Genomic DNA, 22,036 nt, shown 5'->3' with positions numbered 1-22,036 from the left:
CATTTGTGTTGTAAACCAGCCTTGTTGACAGACCCGCGGGCCAACCGCGCCCATCGGGTTGTCGCCGTCCTCCGTCAGCAACTTTTTAGCCAGTGATGTATTTTGGAAACATTTTGCCTCAGATTTACTATTTAACCTCTTCGTTATCAGACCCCAGTAGCGTGCGCCATGATGCACTCCTTTATAAATGCCTGCTTAAAATGTGAAGTGCTAATTAGAGGAACAAAGGCAAGCTGTTGCATCCCCTCCTCACACTAAGATTTATGAGTAAATCTTATTGTTACCCGTGAAGAGTCCTGGTTTTCAACAGGAAAAAGGTACTTTAGCAGCTGTGTTGCTAATATGTTCCCTAAAGCCTCACATCGTCGTTTTCCTTTTTTCTTTTTATGGCAAGATTTTAGGCATTAAAATAATCAGCATTTTGCTGACTTAAGTGGATAGGCATTATGAAAATGAAGGCTGTTTTTTTTTGGGGGGGGGTGGGGAAAGTGAGTTAATTAAGCTAAATGCTGAACCATGTGTTTAAAAAAATATTTGAATTTCTACCTTGAAAACTTGCATGCATCGTGTTAATATTTTAAGAAACCGACATACCGTAGTTAACAGTTAACTGCAAGGTCATGAAAATGTTTTTCGATTAAAAATCTGAAAAGTGTGGCGGTGGCTTGCATTCAGTTTCACTTCTTTATAGACCAAAAAGTTCAGTCTTGCTATGTGACCAAAGCATCTGTTTGCTGGTGCAAACAGAATTTCTTGGTGCTTTTTCTCTCAGCTTTTTTGATTCTCTCAGTTCAGGCAGACAGTGTCATGATCTCTTGGTAGGTTTGTAGTTGTGCCAGACTTTACCCATATTTGGATGAGCAAATGAGCAGAGGCCAGGCAGGTGTTCAAAACCTGATGGATTGTTTTATAACGCAGCCCTTAATTAAACTGCCTTGCTTTTCCTCTTGGCATATCTGCTGGGTTTCTTGGTCTTTTTAGAAGTATCAGTTAGATACACAATGTTTATTAGTGGAAAACCTTAAACAGTATTTTTCCTTTAAATTTTAATCATGCGTCACTTTAACTTTGTCAGCCACATAATATCCTAATGAAAACCATTTAAAGCTTGCGGATGTGATGTGACGAAATGTATCTAAGGTCAAGGGGAGTGAATGTTTTTGTAACACAATGCTGACGCGTTTCTTCCGTCCAGAAGCGCCGTTCGAGTCGGCAGGTGAAGAGGAAGAGGTACACGGAGGACCTGGAGTTCAGGATCTCGGAGGACGATGACAGCGGAGACGATTCACCAACACCAAAATCTCCCTCGTCCTCGTCACAACAACAGGTGAGGCCTGGGATCCTAGTAATCGGTTCATCTTGCCTTCACTATTACTTTTTTCTCACCAAAGATTAAAGTTTTCTTTTTACCTTCACATGAAGTTAGCTTTCCATACAACTACTTCCATTCACAAAGCAAATATGTGTAGACTTTTATTTTACTAATTTACAACAAAACTGTAATTGTTCTCTTGCTTTAGGATCTGACTGAGGCTGAAGGGCCTGTTGTGGAGAAGATCATGGGTATGCGCAGCACCAAGAAGCAAGTACGTACAATACATTTCAAAAAGTATTCACTCCCCCCCCGCCCCTTTAAAACAATTAAGTCAGGTGTTTCAACCACTTTAGCTTAATACCAAGCAGCTAGGCATGCAATCTGCTTCTACAGAAACAAGTGACAGAATGTGTTGCTCTGAGTTTGGTCGCTTCTTGCTTTTAAATATTGCAAAGTGAACTGGTGTTAATATAAGAAAGTATGTTAACAGCAACACACCAGCATTCAGACCTCCAAAGTCTGTGGCCTTCAGATTAGCTCAAGATCAGTGATTAGAGAGCTTCATGGAATGAGTCATGTAAACTTTTCTATCCCCAAGGGGCAATTTGTTGTGCAGGCAGCAGTGAAGACATTAAAAACGCATACAAAAAAGTTACAAAAACACAAGACCATACGATGTGGACTTGGCTAATAGCAGCTGAAACAAAAGATTCTTTTCAGTCTCTTGGTCTTCTAATCTGGCATTGTGTGTCTCCAAAGTGGAGCACGCTGCCCACAAAGGTTGGCAAGGATCTGCCAAAAATGATCCTGGCCTTCTTCAAAGACCTGGAACTATAGAGGTCAATCAGGTCGTTAAGAGATATGCCCGCAATTTTACTACAAACCTTAGTTTTGATGCAAAGTGCCAACAGATAAAAGTATTTCCATGGCCAAGCAGCTGCATCCAACCCTTACATCACCAATTGTAATGCAGAGTCGGAACCGCGGGTGTGAACTAAAGCTCGCCGCCACTGAACTCTAGAGCCTTTGGAGGAGCGTTCCCCGGAGGGCCAAATCATGCCTCTCTGTCTCGCAATGCCATGCACGAGTCTGGGTTTGGCTGCAGCCAGGAGAGCGGTATTTAGAGCAGTTTCATGTTCCCGACTCTGGGGGAACAGTTGTTAGTTTGGAGCTTCCTGTTCCGATATGATGGCATACCCTTGCACAAAGCAGGGTCCATGAAACACAAGGGAGTTGACTGCAGCAGAACCGAACTGCAAAGGGTTCGCTGACATCTTATTAAATTATATGAATTAAGACCTGCGTGTCACTAAAATGTGTGTAAAGGGAGCGAATATTTTATACCGTATAGCTCATCTCAGACTGTGACACATCATGCAGATGCGTGCGCGGACATGACTCAGACTGGCCTGAGTCATGGTTTACGTCATGCGAGTAGTCGCTCCACAGCTGGCCTAAGGAGATTACACAGGCGCGCACACACACGCGGACAGTCAGACATATGCCCTCACACACAGACTGCTAAGTCGGTCCGTATTCACTTTGTAAGCAGATACAAGAGTTCTTGTAATTCAATATGTGTGTTTCTGATTGACTGCGTGTGCGTCGGCCCCGCTTTGTTTTATGCGCCTTAACTAAGGAAAAGTCGTCGCTCAGCCAACACACACACTCACTCACCAGCCAATTGTGCTTTGCCAGCCAACTCCCAGTGGGGGGACTCTCCACCCACCCACACCCACACACACCCACCCACACACACACACACACACACACACACCCTTTCTCACAGCTCCATTCAGAGTTGACCCCAGGCTTGGCACACAGCCAAAACCACAACGCTAGCTAAGCCAGACGCCAAGCTAGTGTTTCCTTAGGCAGTGTGTGCGCGCGCGTGTGATTGATGATTCATGGCATTACAGTAGTAGTGGTAGTACAATGATTCTGTGTGTGTGTGTGTGTGTGTGTGTGCGCGCGCGCCTGCTGCAGCTACATTAAACTGAATGAGTCAGAACAACTTAAGAGCTACTGGGTTTTCTTCTTTCACAAGTAAAATAAAGTGTTTTTTTGTTTTTTTTGTTTACTCAAAATTTCAATTTGAATTTGTTTTGTGTAGAAAAACGCCTAAATGTATTCTTCAGTTTGACTAATTATCAAAAGGTCCCAGATGTGCAAGACTGACAACAGAAACTGAACCTTCCTCTAAGTGCGACCCCCCTAACAGATGGTTGGTGTGAAACGGTGTCCAGGCTCCTCGCGCGCTCACTTCACCATTTTAACCACATGTTGTATAACGACGAGCCACTTCTGCTCTTTCACCGTTCTGCCACTATATTTACTGTGATTATTAACCTTTCTTATTTTCTCCCTCCTTTTCAGCTGGAGTCGGGCGATGAAGTGGAGGTGGAGGAGTTCTACGTCAAGTTCAAGGGCTTGTAAGTTGTAGCTTGAATTTTTTTTTTTTCAGCTCTCTACCTCTTTTGTCTTTCACAGCAAGGATTCCTCTTTTTTTAGACCCGTTCTCTCTACACACACACACACACACACACACACACACACACACACACACACACACACACACACACACACACACCAGGGCGTCCATTGGTCTATTAGTGTGAAAAGCTCGGGACATTCTGCCTGAAAAGGCGTATTCAATTTTCTTTTATGCGCCAATCGCTCCTATTTTGGTTTCAGATCTATTCTAGCATCAATAATATAAGTGGTAGCAGCGCGGTCTCTGCATGCCATCGTATTGCTAAATGCATGATATTCCTGTCATGCTGGCCTTTTGTGTCTAGGTTACCGTTTGGCTGAGATGAGGGGAAAAAAATTTGCACGTCGACAGTAGATTTGAACATTTCTTTACAAATCTGACAAGCAAAGTTAAATAGTGGTGTGGGGTCTTAATCTTTCATAAATCAAACTAAATAAAAAATATTTATACTGTAAATGCTGCAACACATAAAAAGCAGTATTAGAAATGGAAACAATCTCTCAAATTTCTTGATGTTTCTTGATGTTGATTTCTTGATGTCTTGATGTGTTTCAGCACCACAATGTCTGTAATTTTCAAAGAACTTTAGCCTAGTCTGACACAATTTTTTTGTTTTTGTTTCAACACTGATGTACCTTGAATCTGTCCATTTTTACACAGTTCATGCGAAAATGAGCCCCGTCTTTGAACTGCACGCGTTGCAGAATCTTCATAAAGTAATGACAAACTAAACGGGACATAATCAACAGGTTGGGCTGCATTAAAAATGTTTAAACCGACGTCTCTCGTAAAACTTGCAGCCCGACTGGTTGCACAGCACATCTGTGACTCAAAGGCGTGATGCGTTTGTGACAAAGTCAGCGTACCCTTTTTTTATGTCGACTTTTACAGCACTTATCTTTTTTTTATCTTTCACTTTTACACTTCCTGCGCTAACACAACAGCAGCTTACTGCCTCGTCCCATCAGAAACAACACCAGGTGTTTCAGTACCAGCAAAAATGGCTTCCCTTTTATCAAATTAATACTGAAATTTTGCTGCAAGCAAGTCATTAAATTTGATCGGTATACTTGTCAACTAAGTATAAGTAACCATTGTTTGTACTTTAGTGTAATATTTTGTGCAATCTTGACCAATAATAAGTGTTTGCAATAGCCTGAATGTATTCTCATCAGTCTTGGCCAGAATAATTTCTGTTTCATAACACTTTCAAACTTCACCTGAAGAGAAGGGGATGTTAAAGATGCTGCCTGTTCTCGCCCAGCTAGTTCCCTGTGGCATTTGCTTGAGTGAATTTCTTCACTGCAAAAACACAAAATCTTACCAACTATTTTCAAAAAGAAGCAGGACGTTGTTTTAAGTCAATAATTCCTTTAATATTGATGAAAAAGTATTAGGATAACCAGCAATTATTAACTTAAAATAAGCTCCTACGTCTTGCTGAAAATTGACTTATAAATTAGTTTTGTCTTATTTCAAGTGTGCTAACATATTTGCACTAGAAACTACCTCAAAAATGCTCACTAAGATTTAGTGCATTTGCAGCTTTGCTCTGAAAGAACTTCTCTGAAGTGTGTGTTTTGTTTCAGTTCGTACCTGCACTGTCGCTGGTCGGAGCTGGAGGAGCTGGAGAAGGACAAGAGAATCCACCAGAAGATAAAGAGGTTCAGAGCCAAGCAGCAACTCAACAACTTCATCACTGAGGTAAGAGCAGAGATCTGCTACCTCATCACTTACTGCTGAAACCATCTGCACCAAAATGGTGAATCCACTTGTTTTTTGTTTTTTCATCAATATTTAAAACTAGAGATGCAACTAACAACTATTTTAGTAATCAATTATTCTGATGATGTATCAGGGGAAAAATGGACATATTCTGCACATTTTTTAACCAGTTAAGTTCTTTTTTATACAATATTAGTAAAAGATTCAATTAAGCAAATAATTAAATTCCTTTTTTTAAAAATAAGAAAATAAACATGTCATTACCTGAAATGCAGTAGCACAGCATTCCCCAAGTGTACACCTGTAGGACAAGACGGAAGAGAGTGCTCAATGGGAGATTTTATTTATTTATTTATTTATTTATTTACAAAAGCCAGGTGAAGATAAAAAATAGCACTTGAGGAATTCTGTGTAAAACATATTTACAGACAATGAAAGTTCATTTAGCTTAAATGCAAAATGTATATGTTGTTTGTACAGTTTTGACTTACTTGCTGCTCTGAGTATGTTGTTCTTTCAGCTGCATATTCCAGCTAACGATTAATTGATTACCAGATTAGTTGATGATTATTTAAATAATCGATTAGTCATGATTAATTTGTTAATCATAACGGCCTTCTTTGATATTTGGTGTTTTATTTTCTTCTTGGAAATTAAATAACTCTGTTCATTTCTAATCCATCTCGCAGATGGACGATGAGCCTTTCAACCCGGACTATGTGGAGGTGGACCGAGTCCTGGATGTTTCAGAGAGCACAGATGAAAATGGAGAGGTACTTTGCTCTTTTTTCTTGGTTTTCTCATCCCTTGTTTTTTCTCACCACAAATTTATTTTTTATTTTTTATTTTTTTTAAAGTTGACCAAATCTGTTCCTCCATCTAGATTGTCACCTTATATTTGGTAAAATGGTGCAGTTTGCCTTATGAAGACGCCACCTGGGAGCTGAAGGCAGACATCGACCAGTCTAAGATAGATGAATACGAACGCATCGCAGCGCGCGAACCCAACACTAACCGAGTGGTGAGTAGAAGCTCTCCGGGCGCCGTCCGCCTCCCGGTGGGCGTGCCGGTGCCGTTTCTGTGTGTGTTGGCTGGCTGCCTCCTCCTCCAGATTTACGGCTCCTTTAACTGGTTTCCACAGGGCCACGTTCTTGTGGTCGTACGCTCTCAACACACACGCTGATGAACACACGCCCTGCTCTTGTGGCCAGGCCAAACCACTAACAGTATGTTTAATGCTTAACAGAGGGAGCTGGCTGGCTGCGGTGTTTTTTCCTCCATCCCTCTTTCTGCTCCCGTGTCCGTCTTTTCAACGACTGTCTTGTTTTCCCTTAAGGAAGATATTAGAAATGCTCCATCATGCAGTGGCGGCACTTGGAGGGGGATTTATTTAACCTCTAGTTATTGTCAGAAGGCAACTATAGCATTAGATTTTCATTTCCCTCTGAGGAGGAACTTCAGAGTGTAGCCTTCTGCTCTACAGCGGTTTCTGTAACCAATGAAGAAAAATCCCAAATGAACTTAAAACTGAGTTCCTTCACAGTTTCATCTGGAACAATTGGGAATTTGGGGGAATTTTTAAGCTCTGTAGAGTTATGGAAAAAGATGAAAGTTTGTATTTTCAGAGTTTATTCCCCAAAACGATCCATATCCATCTATTTGTTTAATCATCCAACTTTTATTTAACCACATTTTCCCCAACTTCCTTCTACATCCAACCATCTCATCTTTAGTATTTTTATTTTTGTCCACCCATCTATTCAAACATCTTTGCCCTCTGTCTTTTCCTGCTTTGTATTTATTTTTTAGGTTCCATATTTATTCTGATTAGAAATGTCGTATATAAATAAAACGGAGAGATCTTTATTGTCCCACAATGGAAAGATTTCTTTGCAACAGCAGCAAAGTGATGAGCAAAAACAGCAAATAGACTCAAAGACAGAATATGAAATACATATCAGAACACAATAAAAATACTGTACAGTAAGGCCAAAATTTCAACATAAATACTGCGTAATTATAAAAAAATACTCTAGTCCAAAGGAATGTGAGGTGGTTAATTAAAAATATACAAAATGTACAAATTTGCTGTAAATCTAAAGTAAATGTCTATATTTTTAGTTTCAAAATGGTCTCCATCCACCCATGCATCAACCTGTTACTGTGATGCTGTGAATGCTCCACATTGTTCAGTCGTGTACCGTTTGACAAGCTGGCAGCTCGTTTTTCCTCTCCGCATCGACTCTCTGGATCATGTGTCACCGCATCACAGGCAGATTGTGCAAATCGACCCAACTCACCTCCTCGCCGTTTGAACATAAAGCTATCTTCGTCTCAGTTTTCCAGAAAGGATCTTCTTACCGAAAGCAACGGCGATGCATAACTACCACTTTCCCGCATATTTAAAACCGAAACGCTAATAAAAGCATCACACAGGAGCAGCTGAGTGAGCGGACGGGGATCGTTTGTAACGTACGTCCAAAAGCAGGAGAAGTTGCTCATTAGAGCTGAAAAAGCGAGCTTTAAACCCCGCAGCCCCGACTTCAGGAGCCTCGCCCTGATAATTCACCGGGGATTAATGAGCCTCTCTGCGCTTTAACGACCTCGTATCATTTCTACTTGTGTCAAGGATCGGCCTTCTGCAGCCGACTGGAAGAAGCTGGAGAGCTCCAGAGAGTACAGGAATGGCAACGCACTCAGGGAATACCAGCTCGAAGGCCTCAACTGGCTGACTTTCAACTGGTACAACTCGTAAGTGACTATTAATTGTTATCCAAGATGAATCTCCTAACCGGTGCTCTGTCCTGTGCATGAAACAGCACTTCATTAAGTCGACTTAAGTGGACATTAAAGTTAACATTAAGTGTCTCTGTTCGATCTTGCTGTTTAAGTTTCCCCACTGGCGCCACCCAGGAGTAAAATACACTCTCCAGTTGTATGTTGAGAGTCTTTTAGGCAAGCGCGCTTGAAGGAATTGAATTAAAGATTACAAATGGTGCGTTTGAGCCTGTCATCCGTTTGAAAGTGAATATCGCAGTTGGATTTTCTGGACTATCTGACACATATTTAAGAAATATGGTCAAGCTGCAGAGGAAGACAGACTTTTCCAGAGATGCATTACCAAGTATTTTTCCAAACGTGTCCCGTGTGTTTTTTGCATTAGATCACAGCAGTGGAAGGCAAACTGACAAACTCCACTGGAAAACTGGCGTTGCTGAACCAGATTGGGGGGGGGAAAAAATCTTTTATTTTATGAAAGCGGGTCTTGAAAATTCATGGAATTTAACATCAGGGCTTCAGTGTACACAGAGCGCCTACGTCGAAAGCAGGAGAAATTCTTGCAGTTCAGTGACACTAAATACAAAGAATCTAAAATCCATCTGTTTTTGACTTTTCATCCTGTCCACGTCACCATCATCATCATCATCCGCAGACGTAACTGTATCCTGGCAGACGAGATGGGCCTCGGGAAGACCATCCAGTCCATTACATTCCTATATGAGATATACATGAAGAGCATCGAGGGGCCATTCCTGATCATCGCCCCTCTCTCCACCATCCCTAACTGGGAGAGAGAGTTCAGGACCTGGACGGAGCTCAATGTGGTGGTCTACCATGGCAGCCAGGCCAGCCGGAAAACCATCCAGGCCTATGAGATGTACTACAGAGACGCACAGGTAAAAAAATAAATAAAATAAAAAGGCCTGTGCAGGACTTCTTACTCATTCTCTCCCAGTCAAATTACGTTCACAGCTTAAAAGAGTTGCTAATAAGAAGAATTTATGAACTTGCAGGATTTATTTTTCACTCTTTACAATGACATAATTTTCCTTTTGCCTTGTTTTTGACTAGTAGTTATAATTTCCATTTTGAAAGGTGAGAAACATAAAATAAAATGAACAGTGATGCTAGATATTAGTCATACAGTTGCGTAAACCATTTTGGTCTTTGGATAGAAAGAGCTGAAAGTCTCACTTTTTTAGTTTTAACTGCAGTAATGTCTCTGTCGGTAAGTTATTTTAAGGAAACTCTGTTTGTTTTGCAGGTAGTTTTCATCCCCAGATGTGGCTTTGCTGTGGTATCAATGTTGTTCTGTCCCTCCAGTTTGTGTTACGTTTCATGTTGTTTCTTGGTAGCCACACGTCTTTTATATTATTTGGTAGTGGTTGTCTGTTTTAGGGAGGTGCAACCCGAAATGTTAAATTTTTGTGCCGTTTTTAAAGTTTAGCTTTATTGAACGTAGTGTAGTAAAATAATATATACAAAGAAAAGCAATCGAAACAAAAGCAAACAAAAGAACAGTAGTAAAGTATATTTACACATTCAAAGGAGTGGGTAGAAGTATGGACTTATTTTTAAACCCACCCCTCTCACATCTATATCATCATTCGATAAATTATTATTCACATTAACTTGGTTTTAACATTTATTTTGTATTTTTTATATCCACATTTAACTAGTAGTGTATTTATTGTATGCCATTATGAGAAAGCTTCATTTTCAACATGTTAAAGTTCTTTCTAAATCAATAATAATGCAGTAATAATAACTTAAATAGTAACAATAAAATTGATCATAGCAGTATAAACAGTAAGTATTTCTCCTATTGATGTGCAGTGATGGCCATCTTCTTAAATGACATTTTAAACAGTTTTATATTTGGACATTGCTTGACTTCCATGCTCAAAGTGCATATAAAAGAAAAGATTTTCAGGTTCTCTGTCTATAAAGCATATATGTCCTTTTAAGGAGATATCAGCAGCTATTATTAGCCCTGATATTTTATCCGTTAACTGTGTCCATGTGAGAAGTGGGATGTGCAGGAGGCCCGTTATAAACGAGACCTTTTTGCATGGATCGGTCAGCACATCTGAACACCCCCTCAGTGACGGGGAAATATTGAGCTGGCCGAGGAAGAACACGGCTCCTTGGCCACTTAAGCTCTTTACAGTCCTGTAGCTGTAAGCTGTTATACTGTAAGCTCTCATTGTACAATGCTGCAAACATCTCTCGGCATAACCTCCGCCACAGCGAGTCCCCGAAGAAAATAAGCTGTAGTACCGGCGCGCTCGCTAATCCTGCCTGAGGTAATCCTCCAGGTCGTCATGAAGACGGCACCTTGTGTTCTTTTCTCCCATCCGCTGCATCCTCCACAGACTGGAGACGCCAGAGACATTTCTACGCAAACATGCATGTGCAGGCTTCATCATAAATGAGCGTTTATTAAAATCTAAACGAAGGGAAGTTGAGGGCAACATGGCAACGCAGAACTGATTTTTGTTTTGCTCGTTTTAAAACTATGCCGTGGAATAGATAACTACATGAAAGCTGCAATTGAATTGCAGAGGCTTGTACACTTTTAGAAATTAGTTTTTTTTTCTTTTTTGGTTCAAATATGGGAGAAAAAGAAATAAAGAAAATACCAGACATAAGCTGAGATTTCATATTATTTCCAGTCTAACAACTTGGTGCTTTGTCTGAGATGGAGTAGTAGAAGTAAAGCTTTAATCAAAGCCTTCCTCAAGGCCCTTTGACTGCTTTTCTGCCTGCCTCAGCGGCTAACCTAACTTTTAAAACAACTCCCATGTTCTGGTGTTTGTTTAAGAGATCCAATTGTTTTTGGATGTAGGCTTTAAAGCGCTGAGTCATTTTCCACAATGCAATGCTTCATAAAAGTATTTATACCCCTCGAACAACTGGAATTTCACCTTCCAGTTAAGCAGCAACCCTAAGCATGCAACCAGAGCTACTAGGCTATAGTTTTAGATCAAATAATATTAACTCCGGTCAAAGATGCATCTTAACTTTGACTGGGCCATCAAATTGGGAGTGTGTGGTGAAATGTTCTGTCTTTGCACTTTGTAAAACTGGTAGGCACACAATCCAAATTACTTTCAGCTGCAAATATTGACGCCAAGGGTCTGAAGTAAAATGTATGTCAGACATTTTGCACATTTATTAACACAATACTCTGCCACGATCTGTCACATAAAAGCTAAATAAACGGAAGTTTGTGATTGTAATGTGATAGTTTGTGAAACGATTCAAGGCGCTGGTCATCCCATTTTAAAAGATGTCATGTAGGAGAGGTTTTAAATAGCGCTCAAATAAATTTATTGAGTTGGGTTGAGGCACAGAATCCAATTTATCTTTAAATTTTCTAAAATATGTAGACAGATTTGTTCAAAATGCTCGCTTCACAGTGTTGCTTGGCTTTTTACTTGTAGATTGATGATTCTGTGCGAACATATTTCAGGAATCAATAATGAATGAGGGTTACTTATTCTTTTTAGCACCCTTCATTATTGTCCTTGTTCATTTCTCCAGGGTAAGATAGTAAAAGGCGTGTATCGCTTCCATGCTGTCATCACAACCTTCGAGATGATCCTCGCCGACTGTCCAGAGCTGCGCAGCATCCCATGGCGCTGCGTAGTGATCGACGAAGCCCACCGCCTCAAAAACCGCAACTGCAAGCTGCTGGAGGGGCTCAAGATGATGGATATGGTGAGTGGATGTAATTTTTATTTTTTATTTTTTATTTTTTCTTAGGGACGTACTGAGAGTTAGAAAGAAGGAAGACTCATTTTTAATTAGCCCAGTGTTTCGGCTTTGCTGATGTAATCTCTCTTTCCCATCTTTCCAGGATTTCAAAGTCCCGCAGACGCTTCCTGCTTTTTAATTTTAGAAACGCTAAATTTGTATATCCTCTCTCTGCTTTGTCCTCCAGGAGCACAAAGTCTTGTTGACAGGAACTCCTCTTCAGAACACAGTGGAGGAGCTCTTCAGCTTACTCAACTTCCTGGAACCAGAGAGATTCCCGTCTGAACAGACTTTCATGACTGAATTTGGAGACTTGAAGACTGAAGAACAGGTAGCTGGCGCTAACCAGCGCAACGCTGCGAACACGAAGGAAAATATCTCCAAGTCTCCCATAAATTACCTGGTAAATAACATTGTTCTTTGCGTATGTCAGGTCCAAAAACTTCAAGGCATCCTGAAGCCCATGATGCTTAGAAGACTGAAGGAGGATGTGGAGAAGAACCTGGCCCCCAAAGAAGAAACCATTATAGAGGTAGAGGACTTGCCCTCAAAGTGCTTTCTCTTATAGAAAAGCTTCTCAAGTGGAGAAATGAGATAAGCCGATCGATTTGTTGTTGTTAGGTGGAGTTGACCAACATCCAGAAGAAATACTATCGGGCCATTCTGGAGAAAAACTTCTCCTTCCTGTCCAAAGGAGGCGCGGGAGGAAGTGGATCAGCTAGTGTGCCCAATCTCCTCAACACCATGATGGAGCTGAGGAAATGCTGCAACCACCCCTACCTCATAAATGGTGCGTGCTCTGCCCCTTAATGGATGGATAGTGCTGTAAATTGGCCCAGAACGCCGTTTATGATGATTGTCTTTTTCCTGTCTGCTGTCCAGGAGCGGAGGAGAAGATCATCGAGGAGTTCAGGGATTCCCACGGCGGCAGGATTGATGTGCCTGAAATGGCCCTCCAAGCTATGATCCAGGCGGCCGGGAAGCTGGTGCTCATCGACAAGCTGCTGCCCAAACTGAAAGCCGGAGGACACAGGGTGTTGATTTTCAGTCAGATGGTCCGCTGCCTGGACATTCTGGAGGACTACCTCATCCAGAGACGGTGAGCAGGGAGACAAACCTGTTTGATGCAGGTTTCCTTGTGTTACCAAGGGTTTTAAAGTGGAAGGTACCATGTATTGTCCAGGCACATATCGCCATTTTATGGCAAAATCAAGTTTAAAATACAAAATACTGTATATAAGCCTAGTGCATGATAAATTTAAATGAACTCAATAATTTCCAGTCTGTTTTTTTTAAGGGTGTTTTTGTTTACAGAAACATCATAATCCATTTTATTTATGGTTTAGGTTGTGTGTGGTTTTCATTTCCTTTTTTATTTATTGTTTTTGGTCATGTTTTGTTTTGGATATTTAAAATCACTTCTCAAAATTAAAGTTTATTAATCTTTGAAAGGGTAAACTTACATTATTATGCCATTATCAATGTATATTACTTTTAAATTATCTCAAAACAATAATATCTTTTCTCACAATAATTTCTTGGACAGTTTATTGTCCAGCAATATTTGCTATCGTGGCAGGCCTACCTGGATGTATCAAACATGATTTAAATGAAATTTGACTTCGCAATTTGACACCTAGAAATTGACCTCTGTCTCTTTAAGAAGCTCCTGCTCTATTCGACACGCCACAAATATATCTGTCGTCTTCCTGGTAAAGCAGGGAACGCATGGATGGTTGGGTAGACATTTAGCAATAGTCTTTATCTGCTTAATTAAATAGTAACTGATTGTGGACAAATGTCCTCCAACATCAAAAATGTGTCTAATTTTACCAGCCTTTCCTTGAAAGAACTTCTATAACATGACAATTTGATTTCCTGTAGGTTAAAAAAAGTACAACTTTGTGTTAAAGTGAATGGAAATAAAGCTGACAGAGATTACTAAGCAGACTTCCTGTTATTGTTTGAACTTATTTCATTCCTTTTTTTCCACACAGCTATCCATATGAACGGATAGATGGACGCGTTCGGGGGAACCTGCGACAGGCGGCCATCGACAGGTTTTCCAGACCAGACTCGGACCGATTCGTCTTCCTGCTCTGCACCAGAGCCGGTGGGCTTGGCATCAACTTAACCGCAGCGGATACATGCATCATCTTCGACTCTGACTGGAACCCTCAGAATGACCTTCAGGTATACACCCCATGCTGCCACTGGGTCGCTTTTTATTGCATCTGGCATTTTCTATATTTTTAAGAATAGAATTCCTTTGCGGAGTGGATCTTGTGTGGAAAAATAAGCAGTTTAGGTACTTTCTATATTCAAATGGGTATAAATGGGGAAAACATGGCAAAAAACATTTGTTTCTAGATTTTTCTGTCTATTCATCCGATAATTGGCTGCCCAACCACCTAATTGTTTGGTTAATGTCCATCTGTCAGTTAGTTCATCCATTTATCCATTCCTGCATCCGTTCATTTCTGTTCATCCACTTTTCCCAATTATCCATCCCGACTGTTTGCCAATCTGTTCGCTCACCAGACGATCTATTTAGTCTTCTGATTGGTAGGAACATGTCCCACTGGTAACAGTGGGACATGTGAACTGGGGAAAGAAAAAAAAAAGTCTCAAAACTCTCCACCAGGCTCAGGCGAGATGTCATCGTATCGGCCAGTCCAAGTCGGTGAAGATCTACCGCCTGATCACCAGGAACAGCTACGAGCGGGAGATGTTTGACAAGGCCAGTCTGAAGCTCGGGCTCGACAAGGCCGTCCTCCAAAGCATGAGCGGCCGAGAGAACGCAAACAGCGGGGTGAGTCCCACCAGATCCTCTCACACACCCCTACCATCCTGGCCAAGATGTCTGATTTCAGAATCTGACTTGTTTTTGACCACCTTTTGATTATTCTCTCCAATTAAAACTCCGTGTCCAGGTCCAGCAGTTGTCTAAGAAAGAGATTGAAGACCTACTGAGAAAAGGCGCTTATGGCGCTCTGATGGACGAAGAAGACGAAGGCTCGAAATTCTGCGAGGAAGACATCGACCAGATCCTCCAGAGACGAACCCACACCATCACCATCGAGTCGGAGGGCAAAGGCTCCACGTTTGCAAAGGTGAAATTCCTTTCATTTGTTTCATTTTTGCTTCCTCTCAAGCAGCGCCTGTACTCTCTGTGTGCGAAGCCAAGTGTGTCATAATTACACAAACATGTTTTCATCTGCCTGCAGGCCAGTTTCGTTGCAACAGGAAACCGAACAGACATTTCTCTGGAGGATCCAGACTTCTGGCAGAAATGGGCCAAGAAAGCAGAGCTGGACATGGACGCCATCAACGGCCGGGTACGACACCAACAGAGCGCGTCCTCCTGTTGAAACCTTTCTGTGTCAAAATCTTAGATTCTAGAGAAATTTTGGGGGTTTTTCTCCAATCCAACCACTGCCTCCACCTGCTGCTGTGCACTGCGGGTCAGCTGGAAGAAAGCAACTACCACTTTTCTCTTAAAAAAAAAAAAAAAAAAGAGACGGATTTGGGAATTTTAATAAACCCTTAGCTGTCAGCATGGACACTAAAGGAGCTCCACTGATCAAAGTTACTGGCCTAACATTTGCTTTGTCAAATCAAAAATAATAAATATTATAGACGACTGCAACTGTAATAACCAATGTTGGCTTATTGTAGCAGCAGCAGTAAAAAGCTACTGAGCTACCTTTCTCTATTGAATAATTTATTTTCTTTAACAAATAGGTATTTTTTTCTGAGAATTTCCACATTGAATACATCAAAAAAATAGTAAATTTTTACACCTTAATTATAAAATGTGCTACTCTGAAAAGAATAAACAAAATTAAGCCCTTCAAAGTTTATCAAATATTACATCAAGCTGGAAATGATCAAACATAGCCTCCAGTTCTGTCCTGAGTGCTACTTCAAGAGAAACAATTTGTTTCAATTAAAAGCTTTATTTCAATTCTAATCGTAGACTATAGATGTTTATCTGGTTGAAATTATAATTTTGTTAAAATAACAAGAAAGTAGACAGTATATGACTAAAATTAATGTAATAAATTCAGCCTTTTGGACAAATTCTGCATATTGACAAATGAACACAGCATTAATCAGTCTTTATCAAACACTTATTCAGGAGTAAACATAGTTGTATATCGGATGTAATCACCAGTAATAAAAAAAAAAATAAATAAATAATTAAAAAAAAGTTTTTTTTTTCTTCTTCCGTACTGGTTCACTAGAAGTGTCTGTGTGTGATAACTTCAGCTGCTCATATATTTCTTTATTTTGTCTCTGTAATTTTAATCCAACTTTACAGGGTGTCCATATGCCTGTTTATCTTGTTTACTTCTCACTGGGCCGGCCTTTGAAACCTTTAAAACAGCTTTATGGCTTTATACTCAACTCGGCGTGAATCAGACTCTTTGTTCCCTGTCAGTGTGATAAGCAAAGTTTCCTTGCCACCAGGAAACTCCTGGTAAACACAGCAGTTTGGAGGAAAGCATTCCTATCTTTTGGTTAAAATGTTTCATTAATTAAATGTAATAATAATAACAAAAACCTTTATTTAACTGGATAATGAAACTCGCTGAGAACTACAATCTCTTTTCAAGACGGCAGCTGCACCGCTTACAGTATCTGCATTCAACCAGAGAAAAGATCAGCTAAAAGTACTGATGCTGACTGCCAGTTGTAGACTAGTTATTGCTGCTTTATAGTTCTATTTTTTTCCTCCTTAAATCATTTTCAAAACATTTATATTAAGCCTGTAAGTAGATACGCTGGAATCACAAATGTGTTTATTTTTCCCAAGTCCTCATAAGATCACGTGGTAAAGGCAGATCGTCAGACAGCACAAACACACTGCTGTGCATCTCCTTACGATAAAGTGGGGTCACGTTGGTAAATTATGCGCGCTCTCACCACACACTAGGAGGACGTGTGTGTGCGTGTGTGTGTGTGTGTGTGTGTGTGTGTGTGAGAGATGGCCTGGAAGCAGGAGACGGCCAGGACAGGAGGGAAGCACACACAGAGAGAGGAAGAGGGAGATTAATATTGACAGTTGGGAATCTCCTCTCTTCCTTAATTACCCATGTTTCCCTGCTCTCGTGTGTGTGTTTGAGCGAGCGAGGGAGAGTAAGCTGCTTAGCTCCACTTAACAGAGCGCAGATGCCTTGAGGCTACAGAGATATCACTTAGGCTTGTGCTCACACATGCACACACAGAAACAAGGCCTCCGCTACTTTCTTCCACGCTGGCTTGCACGTTCTGCTAACCGGAGTCTTTATATTCCTGCTTCATATCGTTTTCTGTTTTTCTTTTTTCCTCTGTGTACTTCTCGCTTCTCTCGTTGAGGGCCCTCCACTGAAACACTTAATCCACCTCTGCGAGCGTGAATCCAGGCCGTTCCCCGGGGGATTTCTTATTGTGTGACGTTAAAATGGAAATGACTGCAGCTCTGTGATAATTGTGGGACTAACTACGGCCCTGTTTGCACATATTAATGGGGCTGCTAGGGAGTGAAAAATCTAATTAATTGAACAAAAATGTAATTCATTAGACAACATAATTACTGCCAGTTTATGTTTGAGCTAGACGGTAAATTTCCCCGATATCAGCAATGAAGAGCAGAGCCAAATATCCAATTAATCAGATTCAGGGCCGAAGATGCCATGTTTTCGCAGCATTTACAATAGTTATGGCAGTCGGCACGTACAAGGAACTTACAGATGGGTCATTTCAGAGGGGTGCAACAGAAGGCGCCCTGCATAATGTTGAGGTTGGATTTTTAGTCCGTCTGAAATAAAACCCAGAGCCTTTTCTAGAACAAGATGGTGGCAGAATAAAAACATATGCAGGCTTAAGAAATGCTCAACTGAAAGTGCTGTCCTGATTTTATGTGCAGAACACTCTGGTGATCGACACGCCCAGGGTGAGGAAGCAGACGCGGCACTACAGCAGCGTGAAAGAGGACGAGATGCTCGAGTTCTCCGAGCTGGAGAGCGACGACGACGAGCCCAGCAAGCCGTCGTCCAAACAGCGACGGCCTCAAGACAAAACGCAGGGATACCCCCGGTCCGAGTGCTTCAGGGTGGAGAAGAACCTGCTGGTCTACGGGTCAGTCACTTTTTAACATTTTTTTTTTTTTTATTCTAATGCCCAAGAACTGGACCGAACTGCTGTTTTCTAAACAAAGGGAAACTATAAGAAACCGATGATAAAGTGCTGGCGACATTTACTGATACACTTGTTTAAAAAAAAAATAAAAAATTTAGGAAAATGTATCCTTTTACTTAAACAATTTTAATGGTTGATACTTTGTTTTACTTTTACCTTGTGAACAGTCTCGCTTCTTCCACGATCTCTTCTTGCCTTCCCGATCGCTGTGAGGCAGCAATGTAAATATGGGCAGTCGTTCTGCCTTGTGGCCATTGGGTAAAAGGAAAGGCGACTGCATCACCTCATTAATAAGAGCCATAAACATATAAGTTCATAGAAGCAGGGATCAACCTAAAAAAATGTCAAATGTTGATAAAATGTTGCTGCATTTATTATAAACAGGCTGTTTCAGGTAACAGTAATGATGCCCCAGGGGATTTACATGATCAATCATTACTTTCTTTTAACCAACTGAATAAATGAGTCTAAATTAAAGGTTGAGTTTAAAAAGTTTTTAGTTGTAAATCAAAGGCTGCAGTACAATATTAATCAAATTTATGGCTTTTTATACCTCTTTATATTAATGTGCTCAATTTCATTGGCTCCCCCTGTGATCTCACTTAGCCTAGTGACTCACATAATATGGGCGAGGTATTTACATATATTTATTCTCTCACACCTCCACTTTTTAAAGAGAAGTCCCCCCCAAATTTCCCTGTGCATACCTACTTTCCCCTTGTGGTTTTCAGAAATCTCCCAAAAAAAAAAAAAACCTTTACAATTTCTTCTGAGACGTATTTAGATTAGATCAGGGCTGCTTGATTTTAGGAAAATATGCGATTGCAGTGATGATGTCAGTTACAATTAACCCACATTTCTCTGACATTTTCTCCTTCTTTGCCATTACACTCTGAGTACAATGGAAAGCTGTACACCAGGAACTGGAGATTAAAAGTAGTTGCCGTCCATTCGATTATCGTTATGCAGCGGGGGAATCCATGACGCCTACCAGAAATCGCAGTGAAGCCGATTAAGACGTCGCACACACGGATGTTGATTTAAAACCAATAAAATGATCAATTTTAATGTGTCAGAATCGTCTGAACTAAAACTCATTCAGCATGTAGCATCACAGTGTCCTACACGCAGCCTGGCTGACATACTTACTGCAGATTCTAATTATCTGGTGAGCCCTTCCATTTTCATGGCTCACTTGCTTGGTGTGTGTGTGTGTGTGTGTGTGTAAAAGAACGAACAGTGATGCTAGTGAGACATCAGCATTGTTATTGTTACAGTCTAGTCTTGTGGCCCCGGGCTGTAGGACACAAAAACACACTGTCTGAGTAGGCCCGTCATCTCTGTTCAGCCATGTTTTTCCCATATATATATTCCTCATCTCTTTCCTTTGGCCTCCCCCTCCATTTTCTAGAAAAAGACAAACTCACATGCTTCAGTGAATACTGAGAAGCAGCAGTAAAAAGAAATATGAAAGCGGGAGGAAATCCACATCAGCCACTGGGTCTTTAGTTAGTGGGGGGAGATGGGCTGTGATCCATGAAAACACACACTCAGAGGGATGTTTGGGTGGGACTAGTTGGGCTGCCAGTAGTGGTTAAGTCAGCAGACTGGTAAAATGCGTGGTGTGGGATCCAAGCAGTGATAGAAGGCTGGGCTGAGAGAGAGAGAGAGAGATAGAAAGAGAGAAAGACAAGCGGATGTAGAGCAAATCAGGTGGATGCGTGTAAATATTCATGATGGATGAGGGTCACGTTGACTTCCACTAGATCCCAGTATTACGAAAGAAAAATCACATTTCTTCCTGTTTATCTTAAATTTCCATTCAGGAGCCAGTAAATTATTCTGATTTATAGCGCAGCGTATCGTTAGTTTCCGATAGTAATTTATCGCCGGTTCTTGCAACTATGACTCACTGGCAGTTCGTCTTCCCATGCGTCTCTGCAGTTGGGGTAGGTGGAGCGACATCCTCGCTCACGGCCGCTTCAAGCGTCCCCTGAAGGAGGCGGACGTGGAGACGATCTGCAGGGCTCTCCTGGCCTACTGTCTGCTGCATTACCGCGGCGACGAGAACATCAAGAGCTTCATCTGGGACTTGATCACCCCGAGCGAAGACGGCACCACCAGGACGCTGACAAATCACTCTGGTGAGATGCGCAATCCTGCCGGTTTCAACATGTAGCGCTGGGTTTTATTGGACTTAAACAGCAAAGTGAAACGTTTCTATAGCAGTCGGTTCTTTGAAAGGGAGACGATCCGAACCAGGGGTATAAAGTTAAAACTAAAACATTGGCGTTAAAAGAAGACATTAAAAATATCTACAGTTTTTTTCTGCATATTATTGCGCATCAGCCCTGTTGTTTATGTTTTTGAAATCCAGATTTGAAAATGTGTGCCAATAAAAGTTTTATTGTAAAAAAATAACAGAAAAGTTCTCATAAAAGAAAATTTGGCTCATTAGATGCTTCTGAACCTTCCCCAGGTCTCTCTACCCCCGTTCCCAGGGGCAGGAAGGGGAAGAAGGGCAAGATGACCACTCCTCCTCCTCAGACGCCACGAGCTGATTGGCTGGCCACCTGCAACCCTGACCATTTGCTGCAGGAGGACAGCTACAAGAGGCACCTGAAACATCACTGTAACAAGTAAGACTTCGTTAAATATCAGCTTATAGAATGTTATTTCAAACTATTTTAAAAGCCCATCCAGCAGCCAGTTGATGGAGAATAAATTTGCTTCATAAATGCGGCAAGGATTTAGGTGGCAGATGTTTTGGTTTCAGTATGTGCATCTAAAACTTAAACAAAAAAAAACAAAAAAAAAAAGGCGTATACACACACACACACACACGCACACACACACACACACACACACACACACTTCTGTGGTCAGATTTCTCCCCTGTTGTCAGGGAGATATGCTTCTTTGCCCTCCAAATTCAGTTCCAAGATATTCTTTTTTTTTTTTTCTTCTTCTTGACAGGGAAGTTTCTGTGTGTGTGTGTGCGCGTGTGTGTGTGTGTGTATGTAGTTGTATGTCTGGCTGGGTGCCAGCCCAGGTGCTAGGCAGGCAGACCTGTTGGAAGTGGGTAAAAGACGTTCACAAACACAGACACACACATACACACACTTGGGGGTGATTATGTGGTGCCATCTGCTAGGCTGGAGCACAGCGTTGTGTGGCTAATCAGGCCTGGCACATTGATGGATGAGCACACACAGCCTGCCAACAAACACACACACGCTCTGCAACTTGTTATGCCATTGATGCACGCGCGCGCACACACACACACACACACACACACACACACACACGAACGCACGGAGAATGAGGTGCAAAGGCCTGTCTTCATCACCCCCTCCTCTTCAGCTCCTCTCCAAACTTTCTGTTCCCTTCCTTCCAGCACTGCTCCATCCTCTCAGCCTCCGCCTCGGCCCCTCTTGTCTTTTGCTCCCAACACTGCTTCTTGCTGGTGACAAATCTGGTGACAAATGTTTACAGTGAAGCAAATCTCCCAGATAGCGAGCTGTGTTCCCAGTGTCACGAGATTACATCTGACTCTAGCTGCCGGCTGCCTGGAGTGATTCATTTCTCTTTTCCGGAGGAAATGCTCGCAGCGATCTGCGATGCTGAACATCTGTAATTTGTGTCCAGAGAGAGAGACGAAGGGAGAGAGAGAAAGAGAAAGAGAGAGGAAGGACGGTTCATTTGATGACAGTAGCAGAACTCTGATGTGCAGAAGGAAGTGTGTCAGATTTTCCATCTGAGAGTTGAAATGTCAAAAA

General features: G+C 41.5%; 1 protein-coding gene across 1 annotated transcript in view; it reads left to right on the top strand.

Moving 5' to 3' along the window:
* Positions 1 to 22,036, top strand: part of chd7 (chromodomain helicase DNA binding protein 7) — an 87,761-nt gene that overhangs the window by 48,589 nt on the left and 17,136 nt on the right. Inside the window, exons 6-25 of the mRNA XM_014987039.2 lie at positions 1,196 to 1,327; positions 1,521 to 1,586; positions 3,692 to 3,747; positions 5,399 to 5,513; positions 6,224 to 6,307; positions 6,418 to 6,555; positions 8,164 to 8,285; positions 8,968 to 9,211; positions 11,862 to 12,038; positions 12,262 to 12,405; positions 12,508 to 12,606; positions 12,696 to 12,864; positions 12,957 to 13,173; positions 14,072 to 14,267; positions 14,719 to 14,886; positions 15,008 to 15,187; positions 15,302 to 15,412; positions 17,986 to 18,197; positions 20,202 to 20,401; positions 20,737 to 20,896. Coding sequence (XP_014842525.2) covers positions 1,196 to 1,327; positions 1,521 to 1,586; positions 3,692 to 3,747; positions 5,399 to 5,513; positions 6,224 to 6,307; positions 6,418 to 6,555; positions 8,164 to 8,285; positions 8,968 to 9,211; positions 11,862 to 12,038; positions 12,262 to 12,405; positions 12,508 to 12,606; positions 12,696 to 12,864; positions 12,957 to 13,173; positions 14,072 to 14,267; positions 14,719 to 14,886; positions 15,008 to 15,187; positions 15,302 to 15,412; positions 17,986 to 18,197; positions 20,202 to 20,401; positions 20,737 to 20,896 — 2,990 coding nt within the window. The remainder of the gene's footprint in view (positions 1 to 1,195; positions 1,328 to 1,520; positions 1,587 to 3,691; positions 3,748 to 5,398; positions 5,514 to 6,223; positions 6,308 to 6,417; positions 6,556 to 8,163; positions 8,286 to 8,967; positions 9,212 to 11,861; positions 12,039 to 12,261; positions 12,406 to 12,507; positions 12,607 to 12,695; positions 12,865 to 12,956; positions 13,174 to 14,071; positions 14,268 to 14,718; positions 14,887 to 15,007; positions 15,188 to 15,301; positions 15,413 to 17,985; positions 18,198 to 20,201; positions 20,402 to 20,736; positions 20,897 to 22,036) is intronic.

Source organism: Poecilia mexicana, unplaced genomic scaffold, assembly GCF_051168715.1.
Source record: "Poecilia mexicana isolate PSO_F unplaced genomic scaffold, ASM5116871v1 scaffold_17, whole genome shotgun sequence".
In the NCBI taxonomy this organism is placed as follows: Eukaryota; Metazoa; Chordata; class Actinopteri; order Cyprinodontiformes; family Poeciliidae; genus Poecilia; species Poecilia mexicana.
Note: the sequence above shows the minus strand (reverse complement) of the source record. Positions and strands in the feature narration are given on the sequence as shown.